Source organism: Chiloscyllium punctatum, chromosome 19, assembly GCF_047496795.1.
Source record: "Chiloscyllium punctatum isolate Juve2018m chromosome 19, sChiPun1.3, whole genome shotgun sequence".
Taxonomy (NCBI): Eukaryota; Metazoa; Chordata; class Chondrichthyes; order Orectolobiformes; family Hemiscylliidae; genus Chiloscyllium; species Chiloscyllium punctatum.
Genome location: NC_092757.1, coordinates 93,538,360 through 93,555,859, shown reverse-complemented (window position 1 = coordinate 93,555,859; position 17,500 = coordinate 93,538,360). Strand labels below are relative to the sequence as shown.

At 53.6% G+C, this 17,500-nt stretch overlaps 1 protein-coding gene across 1 annotated transcript in view; it reads left to right on the top strand.

Annotated features, from left to right (window-relative positions):
- The first annotated feature begins 1,234 nt into the window (after positions 1–1,234).
- The window catches only part of smtnl (smoothelin, like), a 52,516-nt gene continuing 36,250 nt past the window's right edge, over positions 1,235–17,500 (top strand). The window contains 1 exon segment of the mRNA XM_072590096.1: positions 1,235–2,208. Within this exon segment, the coding sequence (XP_072446197.1) occupies positions 1,828–2,208 (381 nt within the window). The 5' untranslated portion in view covers positions 1,235–1,827.

Genomic DNA, 17,500 nt, shown 5'->3' with positions numbered 1-17,500 from the left:
CTTTGTGTGTGTGTGTTACTGTGTCCCAGGCTGCAGTCTCTGTGCGTGTGTGTGTGTGTGTGTGTCTGTGGATGTGTTAGTGTGTATGTTGCTCTGTCCCAGGCTGCAATCTCTGTGTGTGTGCGTGTCTATGTGTCTGTGTGTGCGTGTGTGTGTGTGTGTATGTGTGTGTGCGTGTGTGTTACTCTGTCCCAGGGTTGCAGTCTGTGTGTGTGTGTGTGTGTTACTGTGTCCCAGGCTGCAGTCTGTGTGTGTGTGTGTGTTACTGTGTCCCAAGCTGCAGTCTGTGTGTGTGTCTGTGTGTGTGTGTGTGTGTTACTGTGTCCCAGGCTGCAGTTTGTGTTTGTGTCTGTGGATGTGTGTGTGTGTGTGTGTTGCTGTGTCCCAGGCTGCAATCTCTGTGTGTGTGCGTGTCTATGTGTATGTGTGCGCGCGTGTGTGTGTGTGTGTGTGTGTGTATGTGTGTGTGCGTGTGTGTTACTCTGTCCCAGGGTTGCAGTCTGTGTCTGTGTGTGTATGTGTGTGTGCGTGTGTGTTACTGTGTCCCAGGCTGCAGTCTCTTTGTGTGTGTGTGTGTTACTGTGTCCCAGGCTGCAGTCTCTGTGCGTGTGTGTGTGTGTCTGTGGATGTGTTAGTGTGTATGTTGCTCTGTCCCAGGCTGCAATCTCTGTGTGTGTGCGTGTCTATGTGTCTGTGTGTGCGTGTGTGTGTGTGTATGTGTGTGTGCGTGTGTGTTATTCTGTCCCAGGGTTGCAGTCTGTGTGTGTGTGTGTGTGTTACTGTGTCCCAGGCTGCAGTCTGTGTGTGTGTGTGTTACTGTGTCCCACACTCCTGTCTATGTGTGTGTGTGTGTATGTGTGTTTTGCTGTGTCACAGTCTGCAGTCTGTATGTGTGTGTGTGTGTTAGTGTGTCCCAGGCTGCAGTCTCTGTGTGTTACTGAGTGTGTCCCAGCCTGGGACAGCAGTGTGTGTGTTTGTGTGTGTGTGTATACACCCGTACCCCAGTGAGAGTCTGTGTGTGTGTGCGTGTTACTGGCTGTGTCCCAGGCTACTGTGTGTGTGTGTGAGAGACAGTGTGTGTCTCTGGAGAGTTACTCCCCTGCAGCTGATAAGGAACCAGCTCCGGGAAGCGATGGGACAGTGTCTGGTTACACAGAGAACCCCCTCCCCCCGGGACTGATCCACTGACAGTCACCCCCCACCCCCCCACCCCCCCTCCTCTGCTCCTCCCTCTCTGACAGACAGCAGCTCCCGAGAAACACCTAGTCCCGGAGCGTCTGCCTCTGTCAGTGAATCGCAGCAGATGTGGGGGGAGAGAGAGAGAGACAGAGAGAGAGGGTGAGTGTGTGTGTGTGTGAGAGAGAGAGAGACAGAGAGAGAGGGTGAGTGTGTGTGTGTGTGAGAGAGAGAGAGACAGAGAGGGTGAGTGTGTGTGCGAGAGAGAGAGAGAGACACAGAGAGAGAGGGTGAGTGTGTGTGTGAGAGAGAGACAGAGAGAGACAGAGAGAGAGGGTGAGTGTGTGTGTGAGAGAGAGACAGAGAGAGAGGGTGAGTGTGTCTCTGTGAGAGAGAGAAGGTGAGTGTGTGTCGGAGAGAGAGAGAGGGTGAGTGTGTGTGTGAGAGAAAGCAGGAGGGAGAGAGCAAGGGGGCAGAGTGTGAGAGAGGGGGGCAGGATCAGTGTGCAGTGTTTGAATGTGAGGCTGTTGTTGAGCAGAGTCTGAGAGCTGGGCAGAGGGACAGGGGGCTGTGCCCGGAGTTGAGTGGCACTGTGATAACGCTGCCAGTTTCCCAGGGACAGGTTGTGTGAGCTGGTGAGTACGCAGCTCCATGGAGTCTCCGAAGTTCCTGGACTCCGAGCCAGTCTCTCTGGGTCAGGCTGTGAGTTACTTTGAGGGCAGTCTGCAGAAGGCCATTCGGGACGTTCATGTGGATATCAGTGCCCTGAAGAAGGATGTGGAAGGACGAATCGAGGACATGTTCAAGCTGCTGACTCCACTCTCACAGACACTGACACAGCTGCAGCAAGAAAACCAGGAGCTGAGGGCTCATGTTCAGGAGCTGACCCAGAAGCTGGAACGCCTAACAGCAGCCAGCACTGTCCCCTGGAGGGCAGCGGAGACAGGACACACTCCCCAGCTCCCAGCTACAGCAGCAGCAGGAGAGACAAGCCCACATCCAGCAACTCACAGACCCTCAACAAGACTCCATGTAAGTAACACAGCAAGGGGCTGGTCATGGGCACAGATACATCAACTCAGGACACACTCCCACTGCAGCATCCCCCTCGGAATCCTGCCTTCCAGCTCCCCCTCCCCCCAACACACACACTGACCCTCACTGGGGTACAGTCCCCCACACACACTGACCCTCACTGGGGTACAGTCCCACACACACACTGACCCTCACTGGGGTACATTCACACACACACTGATCCTCACTGGGGTACAGTCCCACACACACACTGACCCTCACTGGGGTACAGTCCCACACACACTGACCCTCACAGGGGTACAGTCCCACACACACACTGACCCTCACTGGGGTACATTCACACCCACACTGACCCTCACTGGGGTACAGTCCCACACACACACTGACCCTCACTGGGGTACAGTCCCACACACACTGATCCTCACTGGGGTACAGTCCCACACACAGTGACTCTCACTGGGGTACAGTCCCACACACACACTGACCCTCACTGGGGTACAGTCCCACACACACACTGACCCTCACTGGGATACAGTCCCACACACACTGTTCCTCACTGGGATACAGTCCCACACATACTGACCCTCACTGGGGTACAGTCCCACACACACACTGATCCTCACTGGGATACAGTCCCACACACACTGATCCTCACTGGGGTACAATCCCACACACACTGACCCTCACTGGGATACAGTCCCACACATATTGACCCTCACTGGGGTACAGTCCCACACACACACTGATCCTCACTGGGATACTGTCCCACACACACTGATCCTCACTGGGGTACAGTCCCACACACACAGAGACCCTCACTGGGATACAGTCCCACACACACACTGACCCTCACTGGGGTACAGTCCCACACACACACTGACCCTCACTGGGGTACACACACTCACACAAACTGACCCTCACTGGGGTACACACACACACACACACACACACACACTGACTATCACTGGGGTACACACACAAACACTGACCCTCACTGGGGTACAATCCCACACACACTGACCCTCACTGGGGTACAGTCCCACACACACTGACCCTCACTGGGGTACAGTCCCCCACACACTGACCCTCACTGGGGTACAGTCCCACACACACACTGACCCTCACTGGGGTACAGTCCCACACACACACTGACCCTCACTGGGGTACAGTCCCACACACACACTGACCCTCACTGGGGTACAGTCCCCCCCACACACTGACCCTCACTGGGGTACAGTCCCACACACACACACTGATCCTCACTGGGGTACAGTCCCACACACACTCTGATCCACACTGGGGTACAATCCCACACCCACTGACCCTCACTGGGGTACAGTCCCCCACACACACTGACCCTCACTGGGGTACAGTCCCATACACACACACTCACCCTCACTGGGATACACACACACACACACAAACTGACCCTCACTGAGGTACACGCGCGCGCGCGCGCGCGCACACACACACACACACACACACTGACTCTCACTGGGGTACACACACACACTGACCCTCACTGGGGTACAGTCCCACACACACACTCACCCTCACTGGGATACACACACACACACACACTGACTCTCACTGGGGTACACACACACACTGACCCTCACTGGGGTACAGTCCCACACACACTGACCCTCACTGGGGTACAGTCCCTCACACACTGACCCTCACTGGGGTACAGTCCCCCACACACTGACACTCACTGGGGTACAGTCCCACACATACTGACCCTCCCTGGGGTACAGTCCCCCACACACTGACACTCACTGGGGTACAGTCCCACACATACTGACCCTCACTGGGGTACAGTCCCACACATACTGACCCTCACTGGGGTACAGTCCCACACACACTGACCCTCACTGGGGTACAGACCCACACACACTGACCCTCCCTGGGGTACAGTCCCACACACACTGACCCTCACTGGGGTAAAGGATCAGTATCAGAGTGTCACAGTGTTTTACTGAATGAGATCCTTTGGTCCATCATTTTCTCACTGTGTATTCACCATCCCGTTATTCTAATCCCCGTCTCCAACACTTGGCCTATAGCCTTGGACACTGTGGTATTTGAAGCATTCATCTGCAATGGCTTGATGTATCCTGTCTCTAGCACCCTTTTAGGCAGTGACTTCTAGATACCCTCTGGGTGGGGAAAGAAAACATCCTCAAACCCCTGCTAACCCTCCGGCTCCTTCCTTCATACTGTGCCCCCTGGTTATTGTCCCCTTGCCTAAGGGGAGAGGGTTTCCCCATTGACTCGGTCTCCACCCCCCTCTAAACTTTATCTGCCTCAGATCCCCCCCCTCAGCCTTCTCTACTCTAAGGAAAAGAACTGCAGCCTATCCAGTCTCCCTTCATCACCGAATCATTCCAGCCCAGGTAATAATACCCTGGGGAATCTCCTCTGCACCTTCTCTAATGCACTCACATCCTTCCTCTTGTGTGACGACCTGAACTGCACACAGTTCTCCAGTTGGGGCCTAACTAATGCCTTATACAGCTCCATCAGAACCTCCTTGCTCCTGTATTCAATCCCTCGGCTAATGAAGGCTATGATCCCATACTCTTCCTTCACCACTTTATTTCCCAGTCCTGCTGCCTTCAAGGATCTAAGGCCATGCAAAGGACCTTCTGATCCTCCACTTCCTCAGCTCCGATCACTCAGTCTATTCCTTGACCTTGTTCATCTCCCAAAATGCATCATCTCTCACTTTTCAGGGTCCAATCCCATTTGTCACTGTTGTCACCTGACCGTCCAGCCTTTCTGCTCCTGTAGGCTCAGGCTTTCCTCCTCACTATTTAGCACACTGCCGCTAATGTTCCTGTTCCCTGTGAACGTACTGATCATTCCCCCCTACAATCAGTCTCCATCATTAATGTACACGATAAACAGAAAGGGAACCAGCACTAAACCCTGCAGCGTGCCACTGCACACAGCGTCCTGTCACAGGAACTCTCTCAGACCTGCATCCTCTGCTGAAAATGTGTTGCTGGAAAAGCACAGGTCAGGCAGCATCCAAGGAACAGGAGAATTGAGAAGGGCTTATGCCCGAGACATCGATTCTCCTGCTCCTTGGATACTGCCTGACCTGCTGCGCTTTTCCAGCAACACATTTTCAGCTCTGATCTCCAGCATCTGCAGTCCTCACTTTCTTCCTGCCACAAAACCAACTTTGGATCCAATTTGCCAAACTGCCCTGGATCCCACAGGCTCTTCGCTTCAGAACCAGTCTTCCATGTTTGACTAAAGTTCATGTAGACTATGTCCATTTCATTACCCTCAGCTCCACATCTCGTTACCTCTTCGAGAACTTCAACCAGGTTTGTTCGACATGATCTTCCCCTTCAAAGCCACAGTGACTATCCTGACCCTCAGAATGTTTCCAGTAGTTTCCCTATGACTGAGGTTAGACTGACTTGGTTCGCTACCACCCTTCCTGAAAAATGGCACCACATTCGCTGTCCCCCAGTCATCTGGGTCTCTCTCCTGTGGTCAGAGAGGATGTGAAACTGAGTATCAGGGTCTCTGCATTATCCTCCCACAGCAGGCTTGGGTCTGTCTCAGCTCAGCCTACAGACCTCTTCACTAAAACAACTGCAACCTCCTCCCTATCAATGTGAATGTATTCAGTTGGTCACAACCCCCCTCCCCAAGTGCTGTACCAACAGCACCTTCTCTACCATGAATACAGGTGCAAAAAACTCACCTCAATACCTCACTGACATCTTCTGACACTACCTAAAGTTTGTGATTATAATCTCTTTCCCTGGTTATCCTCGCTGACCCTAATACAGTTATAAAATACTTTTGGATTTTCGTTTATTTTACCCACCCATGTCTATTTCATGTTCCCTCTTCACTTTCCTAACTTCTTTTCTACTTACCCCCCCCCCCCGCCGTATGCCACTTGAGTTTTAGAGTCATACTCATTGGGTCATCCAGCACGGACACAGACCCTTCGGTCCAACCAGTCTGTGCCGAACACAATCCCAAACTAAACTAGCCCCACTTGCCTGCTCCTGGCCCATAGCCCTCCAAACCTTTCCCATTCACATCCTTATCCAGGGCTGTTCCTGCCCTGGGAGGGTTTCATGGGGGACAGTGTAGAAGGAGCCTTACTCTGTATCTACTCTGTAATCTAATTAGGAAATGTAGGGGGATGGGTTGTGCTTCGGGGGGTCGGTGTGGACATGTTGGGCCGAAGGGCCTGTTTCCACACTGTAACTAATCTAATCTAATCTAATCTAACCCCGTGCTGTCCCTGTCCTGGGAGTGTTTGATGTGGACAGTGTAGAGGGAGCATTACTCTGTATCTAACCCCATGCTGTCCCTGTCCCTGGGAGTGTTTGATGGGGGACAGTGTAGAGGGAGCTTTACTCTGTATCTAACCCAGTGCTGTTCTTGCCCTGGGAGGGTTGGATGTGGACAGTGTAGAGGGAGCTTTACTCTGTATCTAACCCCGTGCTGTCCCTGCCCTGGGAGTGTTTGATGGGGGACAGTGTAGAGGGAGCTTTACTTTCTATCTAACCCTATGCTATCCCTATCATAGAGCACAGAAACATACCCTTCGGTCCAGTCAGTCCATGTCAAACATCATCCCAAACTAAACTAGCCCCATCTGCCTGCTCCAGGCCCATATCCCTCCCAACCTTTCCCATTCACGTCCTTATCCAAATGCCTTTTAAACATTGAAACTGTCCCCCTATCCGTCACTTCCTCAGGACGTTTATTCCACACACGAACTGCCCTCTGTGTAAAAGATTTGTCCCCCCCGTGTCTTTTTAAAATCTCTCTCCTCTCACCTTAAGAAAGTGCCCCGTCATCTTGAAATCCCCCCACCCTAGGGAAAAGACACCCGCCATTAATCCATCTCAACCTCTCATGATTTTATGAACTTCCATAAGGTCACCCCTCAACCTCCCACACTCCAGGGAAAACACTCTTCTGATGTTCTGAGCCCTTCGTATCTCCCGAAAGTTCCCCTTTTCCCCTCAGTCCAATTCTGCACATGCCTTCACCTCAGGATTCTCTGAACTTGTTGGTGCCAGAATTGGACATCACCACATCACCCCTTTGGACATGTTGGAGTGCCACAAGGATCAGTGCTGGGCCCCTCTACTTTTTGTCATTTACATAAATGATTTGGATGTGAGCATAAGAGGTATAGTTAGTAAGTTTGCAGATGACCCCAAAACTGGAGGTGTAGTGGACAGTGAAGAGGGTTACCTCAGATTACAACAGGATCTGGACCAGATGGGCCAATGGGCTGAGAAATGGCAGATGGAGTTTAATTCAGATAAATGCGAGGTGCTGCATTTTGGGAAAGCAAATCAGAGCAGGACTTCTACACTTAATGGTAAGGTCCTAGGGAGTGTTGCTGAACAAAGAGACCTTGGAGTGCAGGTTCATAGCTCCTTGAAAGTGGAGTCGCAGGTAGATAGGATAGTGAAGAAGGCGTTTGGTATGCTTTCCTTTATTGGTCAGAGTATTGAGTACAGGAGTTGGGAGGTCATGTTGCGGCTGTACAGGACATTGGTTAGGCCACTGTTGGAATATTGTGGGCAATTCTGGTCTCCTTCCTATCGGAAAGATGTTGTGAAACTTGAAAGGGTTCAGAAAAAATTTACAAGGATGTTGCCAGGGTTGGAGAATTTGAGCTATAGGGAGAGGCTGAACAGGCTGGGACTGTTTTCCCTGGAGCGTTGGAGGCTGAGGGGTGACCTTATAGAGGTTTACAAAATCATGAGGGGCATGGATAGGGTAAATAGACAAAGTCTTTTCCCTGGGGTCGGGGAGTGCAGAACTAGAGGGCATAGGTTTAGGGTGAGAGGGGAAAGATATAAAAGAGATCTAAGGGGTAACTTTTTCACACAGAGGGTGGTACGTGTATGGAATGAGCTGCCAGAGGATGTGGTGGAGGCTGGTACAATTACAACATTTAAGAGGCGTCTGGATGGGTATATGAATAGGAAGGGTTTGGAGGGATATGGGCAGGGTGCTGGCAGGTGGGACTAGATTGGGTTGGGATATCTGGTCGGCATGGACGGGTTGGACTGAAGGGTCTGTTTCTGTGACTCTGTGTTGCCCCTGCACTCTCCCTATTACCGTTTTGATTGACCTCCGTTACTCTGATGTGGATCTTCCTGGAAGTATGCTGCTTTAGTCAGATCTTGTCTGATCTCATTACAATCAGCTTTCCTTCCATCCCTCAACCTTTATTTCTGGCCCCTCTTTGCCCTTACCCAGTGAATGTTGGGCAAGTTGAAATCCCTGACTGTTAATACCTCATCCATTTTACAGCTCTCTAGAATTTGCCCTCATGTCTGTCTTTTTGTTTCTCCCTAACTGTTTGTTTGGGGTGGATCTACAGTGCATTACTTTTCTGAATTTAGGTTCTACCCATACGACCTCAAGTGAAGAACCTCTCAAGATAACATTGCCCCTTCCTGCAGTAATTGACTTCTGGATCAAGATTGCAATTCCCCCCCCCCCTCCTTCTACTCTCTTCCCTGACTCATCTGAAAGCTCTGCACCCTGAAATATTGAGCTCCCAGTCCTGCCCCTCCCTTTCCATCTCTCTGTGACAGCAATGTTACCATATTCTCATGTGTCCAGCTCTCTCAACCCATCAGCTGCTCTCTCAAAGCTGCTTATGCTAACATCTGGGGAACAAAGGAACACAATATATAATACCAGGTACAATTCTAAAGGGGGTGCAGGAGCAAAGGGACCTTGAGGTACATTGCACTGATCATTAAAAGGTGGCTGTGCAGGTAGAAAGAGCAGTTCACAAAACATATCATGTCCTCAGCTTTATTAATAAGGACGTAGAGTATAAAAACATGGAGGAGGTGACTGAGGGCAGATCTGACAGGAAGGTTTCAAAATCCTGAGCAGGACGAGACAGAGGAGGTCAGAAAAAACTGTTGCCACCCATGAAAGGAACAAGAACAAGATTTGAAATGGTGTGTAAAAGGAGCAACCAAAATGTGAGAAAAAACATTTCACACAGCAATTAGTCAGGCTGTGGGACACAGTGCCGGGAAAGGTGAGTGAGGCAGGCTCAGCCAGGACACTCAGGGGGGACCCTGGGTACACATGGGAAAAAGGCTGGAGATTGGCAATTCACTTGTAGGATTATGTGGGAGTGTGTGGGACGGTGTAGGGCTGTGTAAGACAGTGTGGGACTGTGTAAGACAGTGTGGGAGTGTGTAAGACAGTGTGGGAGTGTGTGGGACGGTGTAGGGCTGTGTAAGACAGTGTGGGACTGTGTGTGTGACTGTGTAAGACAGTGTGGGAGTGTGTGGGACTGTGTAAGACAGTGTGGGACTGTGTGGGACTATGTAAGACAGTGTGGGAGTGTGTGGGATGGTGTAGGGCTGTGTAAGACAGTGTGGGACTGTGTGTGTGACTGCGTAAGACAGTGTGGGAGTGTGTGGGACTGTGTAAGACAGTGTGGGACTGTGTAAGACAGTGTGGGACTGTGTGGGACTGTGTAAGACAGTGTGGGACTGTGTGGGACTGTGTAAGACAGTGTAGGAGTGTGTGGGACTGTGTAAGACAGTGTGGGAGTGTGTGGGACGTTGTAGGACTGTGTAAGACAGTGTGGGACTGTGTGGGACTGTGTAAGACAGTGTGGGACTGTGTAAGACAGTGTAGGAGTGTGTGTGACTGCGTAAGACAGTGCGGGAGTGTGTGGGCGTGTGTAAGGCAGTGTGGGAGTGTGTGGGACAGTGTAAGACAGTGTGGGACTGTGTAAGACAGTGTGGGAGTGTGTGTGACTGCGTAAGACAGTGCGGGAGTGTGTGGGTGTGTGTAAGACAGTGTGGGAGTGTGTGAGACAGTGTGGGACTGTGCAGGACAGTGTGGGACTGTGTAGGACAGTGTGGGGCTGCGTAAGACAGAGTTGGACTGTGTAGGACAGTGTGGGGCTGTGTAAGACAGTGTGGGACTGTGTAAGACAGTGTGGGACTGAGTAGGACAGTGTGGGACTGTGTAGGATAGTGTGGGACTGTGTAGGACAGTGGTGGACTGTGTAAGACATAGTTGGACTGTGTAGGACAGTGTGGGGCTGTGTAAGACAGTGTGGGGCTGTGTAAGACAGTGTGGGACTGTGTAGGACAGTGTGTGACTGTGTAGGACAGTGTGAGACTCTGTGGGGACAGTGTGGGGCTGTGTAGGACAGTGTGGGGCTGTGAAACATGGTATGGGGCTGTGTAGGACAGTGTGTGATGGTGTAAGACAGTGTGTGACTGTGTAAGACAGTGTGGGGCTGTGTAGGACAGTGTGGGATGGTGTAAGACAGTGTGTGACTGTGTAAGACAGTGTGGGGCTGTGTAGGACAGTGTGGGGCTGCGTAGGACAGTGTGGGACTGTGTAAGACAGTGTGGAGCTGTGTAAGACAGTGTGGGACTGTGTAGGACAGTGTGTGACTGTGTAGGACAGTGTGGGGACTGTGTAGGACAGTGTGGGGCTGTGTACGACAGTGTTGGGGCTGTGAAACATGGTATGGGGCTGTGTAGGACAGTGTGGGATGGTGTAAGACAGTGTGTGACTGTGTAAGACAGTGTGGGGCTGTGTAGGACAGTGTGGGACTGTTTAGGACAGTGTGGGACTGCGTAAGACTGTGGGGCTGTGTAGGACAGTGTGGGGCTGCGTAGGACAGTGTGGGGCTGTGTAGGACAGTGTGGGGCTGTGTAGGACAGTGTGGGGTTGAGTAGGACAGTGTGGGACTGTGTAAGACGGTGTGTGACTATGTAAGACAGTGTGGGGCTGTGTAGGACAGTGTGGGGCTGTGTAGGACAGTCTGGGACTGTGTAGGACAGTGTGGGCCTGTATAAGATCAGTGTGGGGCTGTGTAGGACAGTGTGGGACTGTGTAGGACAGTGTGGGGCTTTGTAAGACAGTGTGGGACTGTGTAGGACAGTGTGGGGCTTTGTAAGATAGTGTGGGACTGTGTAAGACAGTGTGGGACTGTGTCGGACAGTGAGGGGCTGTGTTGGACCATGTGGGGCTGTGTAAGACAGTGTGGGACTGTGTAAGACAGTGTGGGGCTGTGTTAGACAGTGTGGGACTGTGTAAGGCAGTGTGGGGCTGTGTTAGACAGTGTGGGACTGTGTCGGACAGTGAGGGGCTGTGTTGGACCATGTGGGGCTGTGTAAGACAGTGTGGGACTGTGTAAGGCAGTGTGGGGCTGTGTTAGACAGTGTGGGGCTGTGTAGGACAGTGTGGGACTGTGTAAGACAGTGTGGGACAGTGTAAGATAGTGTGGGGCTGTGTTAGATCGTGTCGGACTGTGTAAGATAGTGTGGGGCTGTGTTAGATCGTGTCGGACTGTGTAAGATAGTGTGGGACTGTGTAAGATAGTGTGGGACTGTGTAGACAGTGTGGGACTGTGTAGGTCAGTGTGGGACTGTGTAGACAGTGTGGGACTGTGTAGGTCAGTGTGGGGCTGTGTCAGACAGTGTGGGACTGTGTTAGATCGTGTCGGACTGTGTTAGATCGTGTCGGACTGTGTGAGAATAGTGTCTCTCAGCGTCAGCAGAGGTGAAGCAGTGATTCCAATGCACTTTTCAGGCAATCGCGGTGTGTTTCGGGGACAGTTGGTAACGTGGGGTGTGTGAGGGCTGTTGGTGATGTGACGCAATTTGCGAACTGAGTGGGATAGAGAGCCCGGCCCAGCTTGGAACTGTCACTTTCAAACTCAATCAGCTGCCCAGTCCCAAACCTGGTTGTCGAGTGGTTTGGGACATGCTAAGATTTTGACAGGCTCCATGTAAATGCACATCTTTCTTTTTACTGGAGAGCAACGAGTAACAGTCAATTAAACAGGGAGTGTTGACGTCACTGAGCTGAGATAAACAAAGTTCCAGATGGTGATCAGCTCAGAAACATAACACTTATCCACAACAACCACTCACTAACTCAACTCAGTCAGCGAGGAACTGAAACACAGAGATGTGGCAGAGAGAGAGAGAGAGAGAGAGAGAGAGAGAGAGACAGAGAGAGACAGAGAGAGAGAGAGAGACAGAGAGAGAGAGAGAGACAGAGAGAGACAGAGACAGAGACAGAGAGAGAGAGAGAGAGAGAGGAGAAGGTAGATAAAGCCTCGGGAGAAAAAACTTGTCCCAAACACAGAAGTTTTCAAACCTTCAGCAAATGGGATTTACTGCCACAATGGTAACTCTCTCTGACTGTCAATGGGCAGTGGGCTGTAACCAGAGAGAGGTCAGCTCAGGGAGAATCCCCTTGGAAAAGGTCATAGTCCTCACGTAACATCAGGAATGACAACAAATCTGTTTCAGATACACTGTCCCCATCAAACACTCCCAGGACAGGGACAGCACGGGGTTAGATACAGAGTAAAGCTCCCTCTACACTGTCCCCATCTAACACTCCCAGGACAGGGACAGCATGGGGTTAGATACAGAGTAAAGCTCCCTCTACACTGTCCCCCCATCAAACACTCCCAGGACAGGGACAGCATAGGGTTAGATACAGAGTAAAGCTCCCTCTACACTGTCCCCATCAAATACTCCCAGGACAGGGACAGCACGGGGTTAGATACAGAGTAAAGCTCTCTCTACACTGTCCCCATCAAACACTCCCAGGACAGGGACAGCACGGGGTTAGATAGAGACATTGTTGTGTGTAAGACTTAATGCTGCAATGAACACACCAGGAACACAGAACCCATTCGATCAACCTTTCGGTTTCAGCTGGGCCTACACCAACCTCAGAGTCACATCGTTGTGGCTAAAAGACACCTATGAAAATACAAGCAAACAATTCACAGTGGGAATCACAGGGTTATTGAGGGAGTGGGCACTGTCAGAGGGTCAGTGCTGAGTGAGTGTCGCAGTGTCGGAGGGTCAGTGCTGAGGGAGTGGGCACTGTCGGAGGGTCAGTGCTGAGGGAGTGGGCACTGTCGGAGGGTCAGTGCTGAGGGAGTGCCGCACTGTCGGAGGTCAGTGCTGAGGGAGTGGGCACTGTCGGAGGGTCAGTGCTGAGGGAGTGGGCACTGTCAGAGAGTCAGTGCTGAGGGAGTGCCGCACTGTCGGAAGGTCAGTGCTGAGGGAGTGCCGCACTGTCAGAGGGTCAGTGCTGAGGGAGTGGGCACTGTCGGAGGGTCAGCGCTGAGGGAGCGCCACACTGTCAGATGATTGCTAATTCTATCCTGAATATTTTTTGCCTAGAAGTTTCCTCAAGACGAGAGTTAACCAAACGAGAGAACTAACCCATTTTCCCAAAGTGGGATCAGTCCAAACAGATTGTGAGGGCAGAGATACTGGGTTCAATGGTCAAGGTAGGTGGGTAACTATCGACCGAAGGGAAAGATACCAAGGCAGAATGTGTGAGGGAACGGAGAGAATCACAAAGGCCGACAGACTCCGAGGGGGAGATGGCAGTTTGAGGGTCTCACGGAGTAGAGGGTGAATCTTGAAGCCAGTCTGTTTTTCTGCACCATCAATGTGATCTGTGTCTATCAGCCCCTTGGCTGCTGGGTCTCACCCTCCCCCGCAGAGCTGCCGGAACATTCTGAGCAGCTGATGTCACCAGTTCCTCTGGCAGCTTTCCCCCTGATCATTCACCCATCAGCTTGCTCTCCCAGCTCCTGAACAGCCCCCACACCCCCTCCCCAAGCCCTCCCCTCCTCACCCACCTCCCATTCCCCTTCCTCACCCCTCTGCTCCCCTCCCACTGCCCACCACCCCACTCCCTCCCATTGCCTCCAGCAAACAGCTGTCTCACATCACACTGTTGTAGGTTTGTTTAAAACAAGTATGAGCCAGTTTGACAACATCGAACACATCAGTATTCCCAGCTTCAGGAGCTTGGATCAGGAAGATAGTTCCTATTGCTATTCTCCTGGTCGGGCTCTCCAATATCCCTCCAGTGGGTGCAAAGGTTTGACATAAACATAATCCTCTTCCCCCCCCCTACCCACCCAATCACTGTGTCAGGGCAAGGCCATTCCTCCCCTCAGGTCTGTGCTAGCTTTCTGAGAGAGCCCTCCAAGAGAATATGGAGGGTGGGTAGGGGCTGGAGGGGGTTACAGAGATAGGGAGGGGTGTAGGGGCTGGAGGAGGTAATAGAGATAGGGAGGGGGTGTAAGGGCTGGAGGGGGTTATAGAGATAGGGAGGGGGTGTAGGGGCTGGAGAGGGTTACAGAGATAGGGAGGGGGTGTAGGGGCTGGAGGAGGTTACAGTGATAGGGAGGGGGTGTAAGGGCTGGAGGGGGTTATAGAGATAGGGAGGGGGTGTAGGGGCTGGAGAGGGTTACAGAGATAGGGAGGGGGTGTAGGGGCTGGAGAGGGTTACAGAGATAGGGAGGGGGTGTAAGGGCTGGAGGGGGTTATAGAGATAGGGAGGGGGTGTAGGGGCTGGAGAGGGTTACAGAGATAGGGAGGGGGTGTAGGGGCTGGAGGAGGTTACAGAGATAGGGAGGGGGGTGTTGGGGCTGGAGGGGGTTACACTGAGATAGGGAGGGGTGTAGGGGCTGGAGGGGGTTACAGAGATAGGAAGGGGGTGTTGGGGCTGGAGGAGGTTACACTGAGATAGGGAGGGGTGTAGGGGCTGGAGGGGGTTACAGAGATAGGGAGGGGGTGTTGGGGCTGGAGGGGGTTACAGAGATAGGGAGGGGGTGTAGGGGCTGGAGAGGGTTACAGAGATAGGGAGGGGGTGTAAGGGCTGGAGGGGGTTATAGAGATAGGGAGGGGGTGTAGGGGCTGGAGGAGGTTACAGTGATAGGGAGGGGGTGTAGGGGCTGGAGGGGGTTATAGAGATAGGGAGGGGGTGTAAGGGCTGGAGGGGGTTATAGAGATAGGGAGGGGGTGTAGGGGCTGGAGAGGGTTACAGAGATAGGGAGGGGGTGTAGGGGCTGGAGGAGGTTACAGAGATAGGGAGGGGTGTAGGGGCTGGAGGGGGTTACAGAGATAGGGAGGGGGTGTAGGGGCTGGAGGAGGTAATAGAGATAGGGAGGGGTGTAAGGGCTGGAGGGGGTTATAGAGATAGGGAGGGGGTGTAGGGGCTGGAGAGGGTTACAGAGATAGGGAGGGGGTGTAAGGGCTGGAGGGGTTATAGAGATAGGGAGGGGGTGTAGGGGCTGGAGGAGGTTACAGTGATAGGGAGGGGGTGTAGGGGCTGGAGGGGGTTATAGAGATAGGGAGGGGGTGTAAGGGCTGGAGGGGGTTATAGAGATAGGGAGGGGGTGTAGGGGCTGGAGAGGGTTACAGAGATAGGGAGGGGGTGTAGGGGCTGGAGGAGGTTACAGTGATAGGGAGGGGGTGTAAGGGCTGGAGGGGGTTATAGAGATAGGGAGGGGGTGTAGGGGCTGGAGAGGGTTACAGAGATAGGGAGGGGGTGTAGGGGCTGGAGGAGGTTACAGTGATAGGGAGGGGGTGTAAGGGCTGGAGGGGGTTATAGAGATAGGGAGGGGGTGTAGGGGCTGGAGAGGGTTACAGAGATAGGGAGGGGGTGTAGGGGCTGGAGGAGGTTACAGAGATAGGGAGGGGGTGTAGGGGCTGGAGGGGGTTATAGAGATAGGGAGGGGGTGTAGGGGCTGGAGGGGGTTACAGAGATAGGGAGGGGGTGTTGGGGCTGGAGGGGGTTACACTGAGATAGGGAGGGGTGTAGGGGCTGGAGGGGTTACAGAGATAGGAAGGGGGTGTTGGGGCTGGAGGAGGTTACACTGAGATAGGGAGGGGTGTAGGGGCTGGAGGGGGTTACAGAGATAGGGAGGGGGTGTTGGGGCTGGAGGGGGTTACAGAGATAGGGAGGGGGTGTTGGGGCTGGAGGAGGTGATCGAGATAGTAAGGGGGCGGTGAGGCTACATTGGTCTTGGGAATCAAAGATAGGAATTCTAAAGTTGTGATTCAGAGATGCCGGTGTTGGACTGGGGTGTACAAAGGTAAAAATCACCCAACACCAGGTTATAGTCCAACAGGTTTAATTGGAAGAACACTAGCTTTCGGAGCGATGCTCCTTCATCAGGTGGTTGTGAGCGTTGCTCCAAAGCTAGTGTGCTTCCAATTAAACCTGTTGGACTATAACCTGGTGTTGGGTGATTTAGAATTGTCTCGAGTTATTATTGATCCAGTGCCAACGTGTATCAGTGAACCGAGAGGGGGTGCTAACTGAACAGGCTGGACTGTGTGTCCCAATATTCAGCTTTGGGATTCCTCAACTATTCCGACATTGTCAATACCCACCCCCTGCTCAAACACCTTCCCTTGGCCTTATCCCTTCCAGGAAATGCTCCCACAAGAAATTCTAAATTGAAGCAAATCTTGGAGATGGTACAGTCTCCTGCCAACACTCCCCCCTCCCGTGTTCCCCCCTCCCATGTTCCTCCCTCCCATGTCCCTCCCTCCCATGTTCCTCCCTCCCATGTCCCTCCCTCCCGTGTCACTCCCTCCCGTGTTCCTCCCTCCCGTGTCACTCCCTCCCGTGATCCTCCCTCCCGTGTTCCCCCCTCCCATGTTCCTCCCTCCCATGTCCCTCCCTCCCGTGTCACTCCCTCCCGTGTTCCTCCCTCCCGTGTCACTCCCTCCCATGTCCCTCCCTCCCGTGTCACTCCCTCCCGTGTCACACCCTCCCGTGTTCCTCCCTCCCGTGTCACTCCCTCCCATGTCCCTCCCTCCCGTGTCACTCCCTCCCGTGTTCCTCCCTCCCGTGTCACTCCCTCCCATGTCCCTCCCTCCCGTGTCCCTCCCGTGTCCCTCCCTCCCGTGTCCCTCCCTCCCATGTCCCTCCCTCCCGTATCCCCCCCCCCCCCGTGTCCCTCCCGTATCCCTCCCCCCCCGTGTCCCTCCCGTATCCCCCCCCCCCGTGTCCCTCCCGTATCCCTCCCCCCTCGTGTCCCTCCCGTATCCCTCCCCCCCCGTGTCCCTCCCGTATCCCCCCCCCGTGTCCCTCCCGTATCCCCCCCCCCGTGTCCCTCCGTAACCCCCCCCGTGTCCCTCCCGTATCCCCCCCCCCGTGTCCCTCCCGTATCCCCCCCCCCGTGTCCCTCCCGTATCCCTCCCCCCTCGTGTCCCTCCCGTATCCCCCCCCCCCCGTGTCCCTCCCGTATCCCCCCCACCGTGTCCCTCCCGTATCCCCCCCGCTGTGTCCCTCCCGTATCCCCCCCCCGTGTCCCTCCCGTATCCCCCCCGCTGTGTCCCTCCCGTATCCCCCCCCCCGTGTCCCTCCCGTATCCCCCCCCCCCGTGTCCCTCCCGTAACCCCCTCCCGTGTCCCTCCCGTATCCCCCCCCCGTGTCCCTCCCGTAT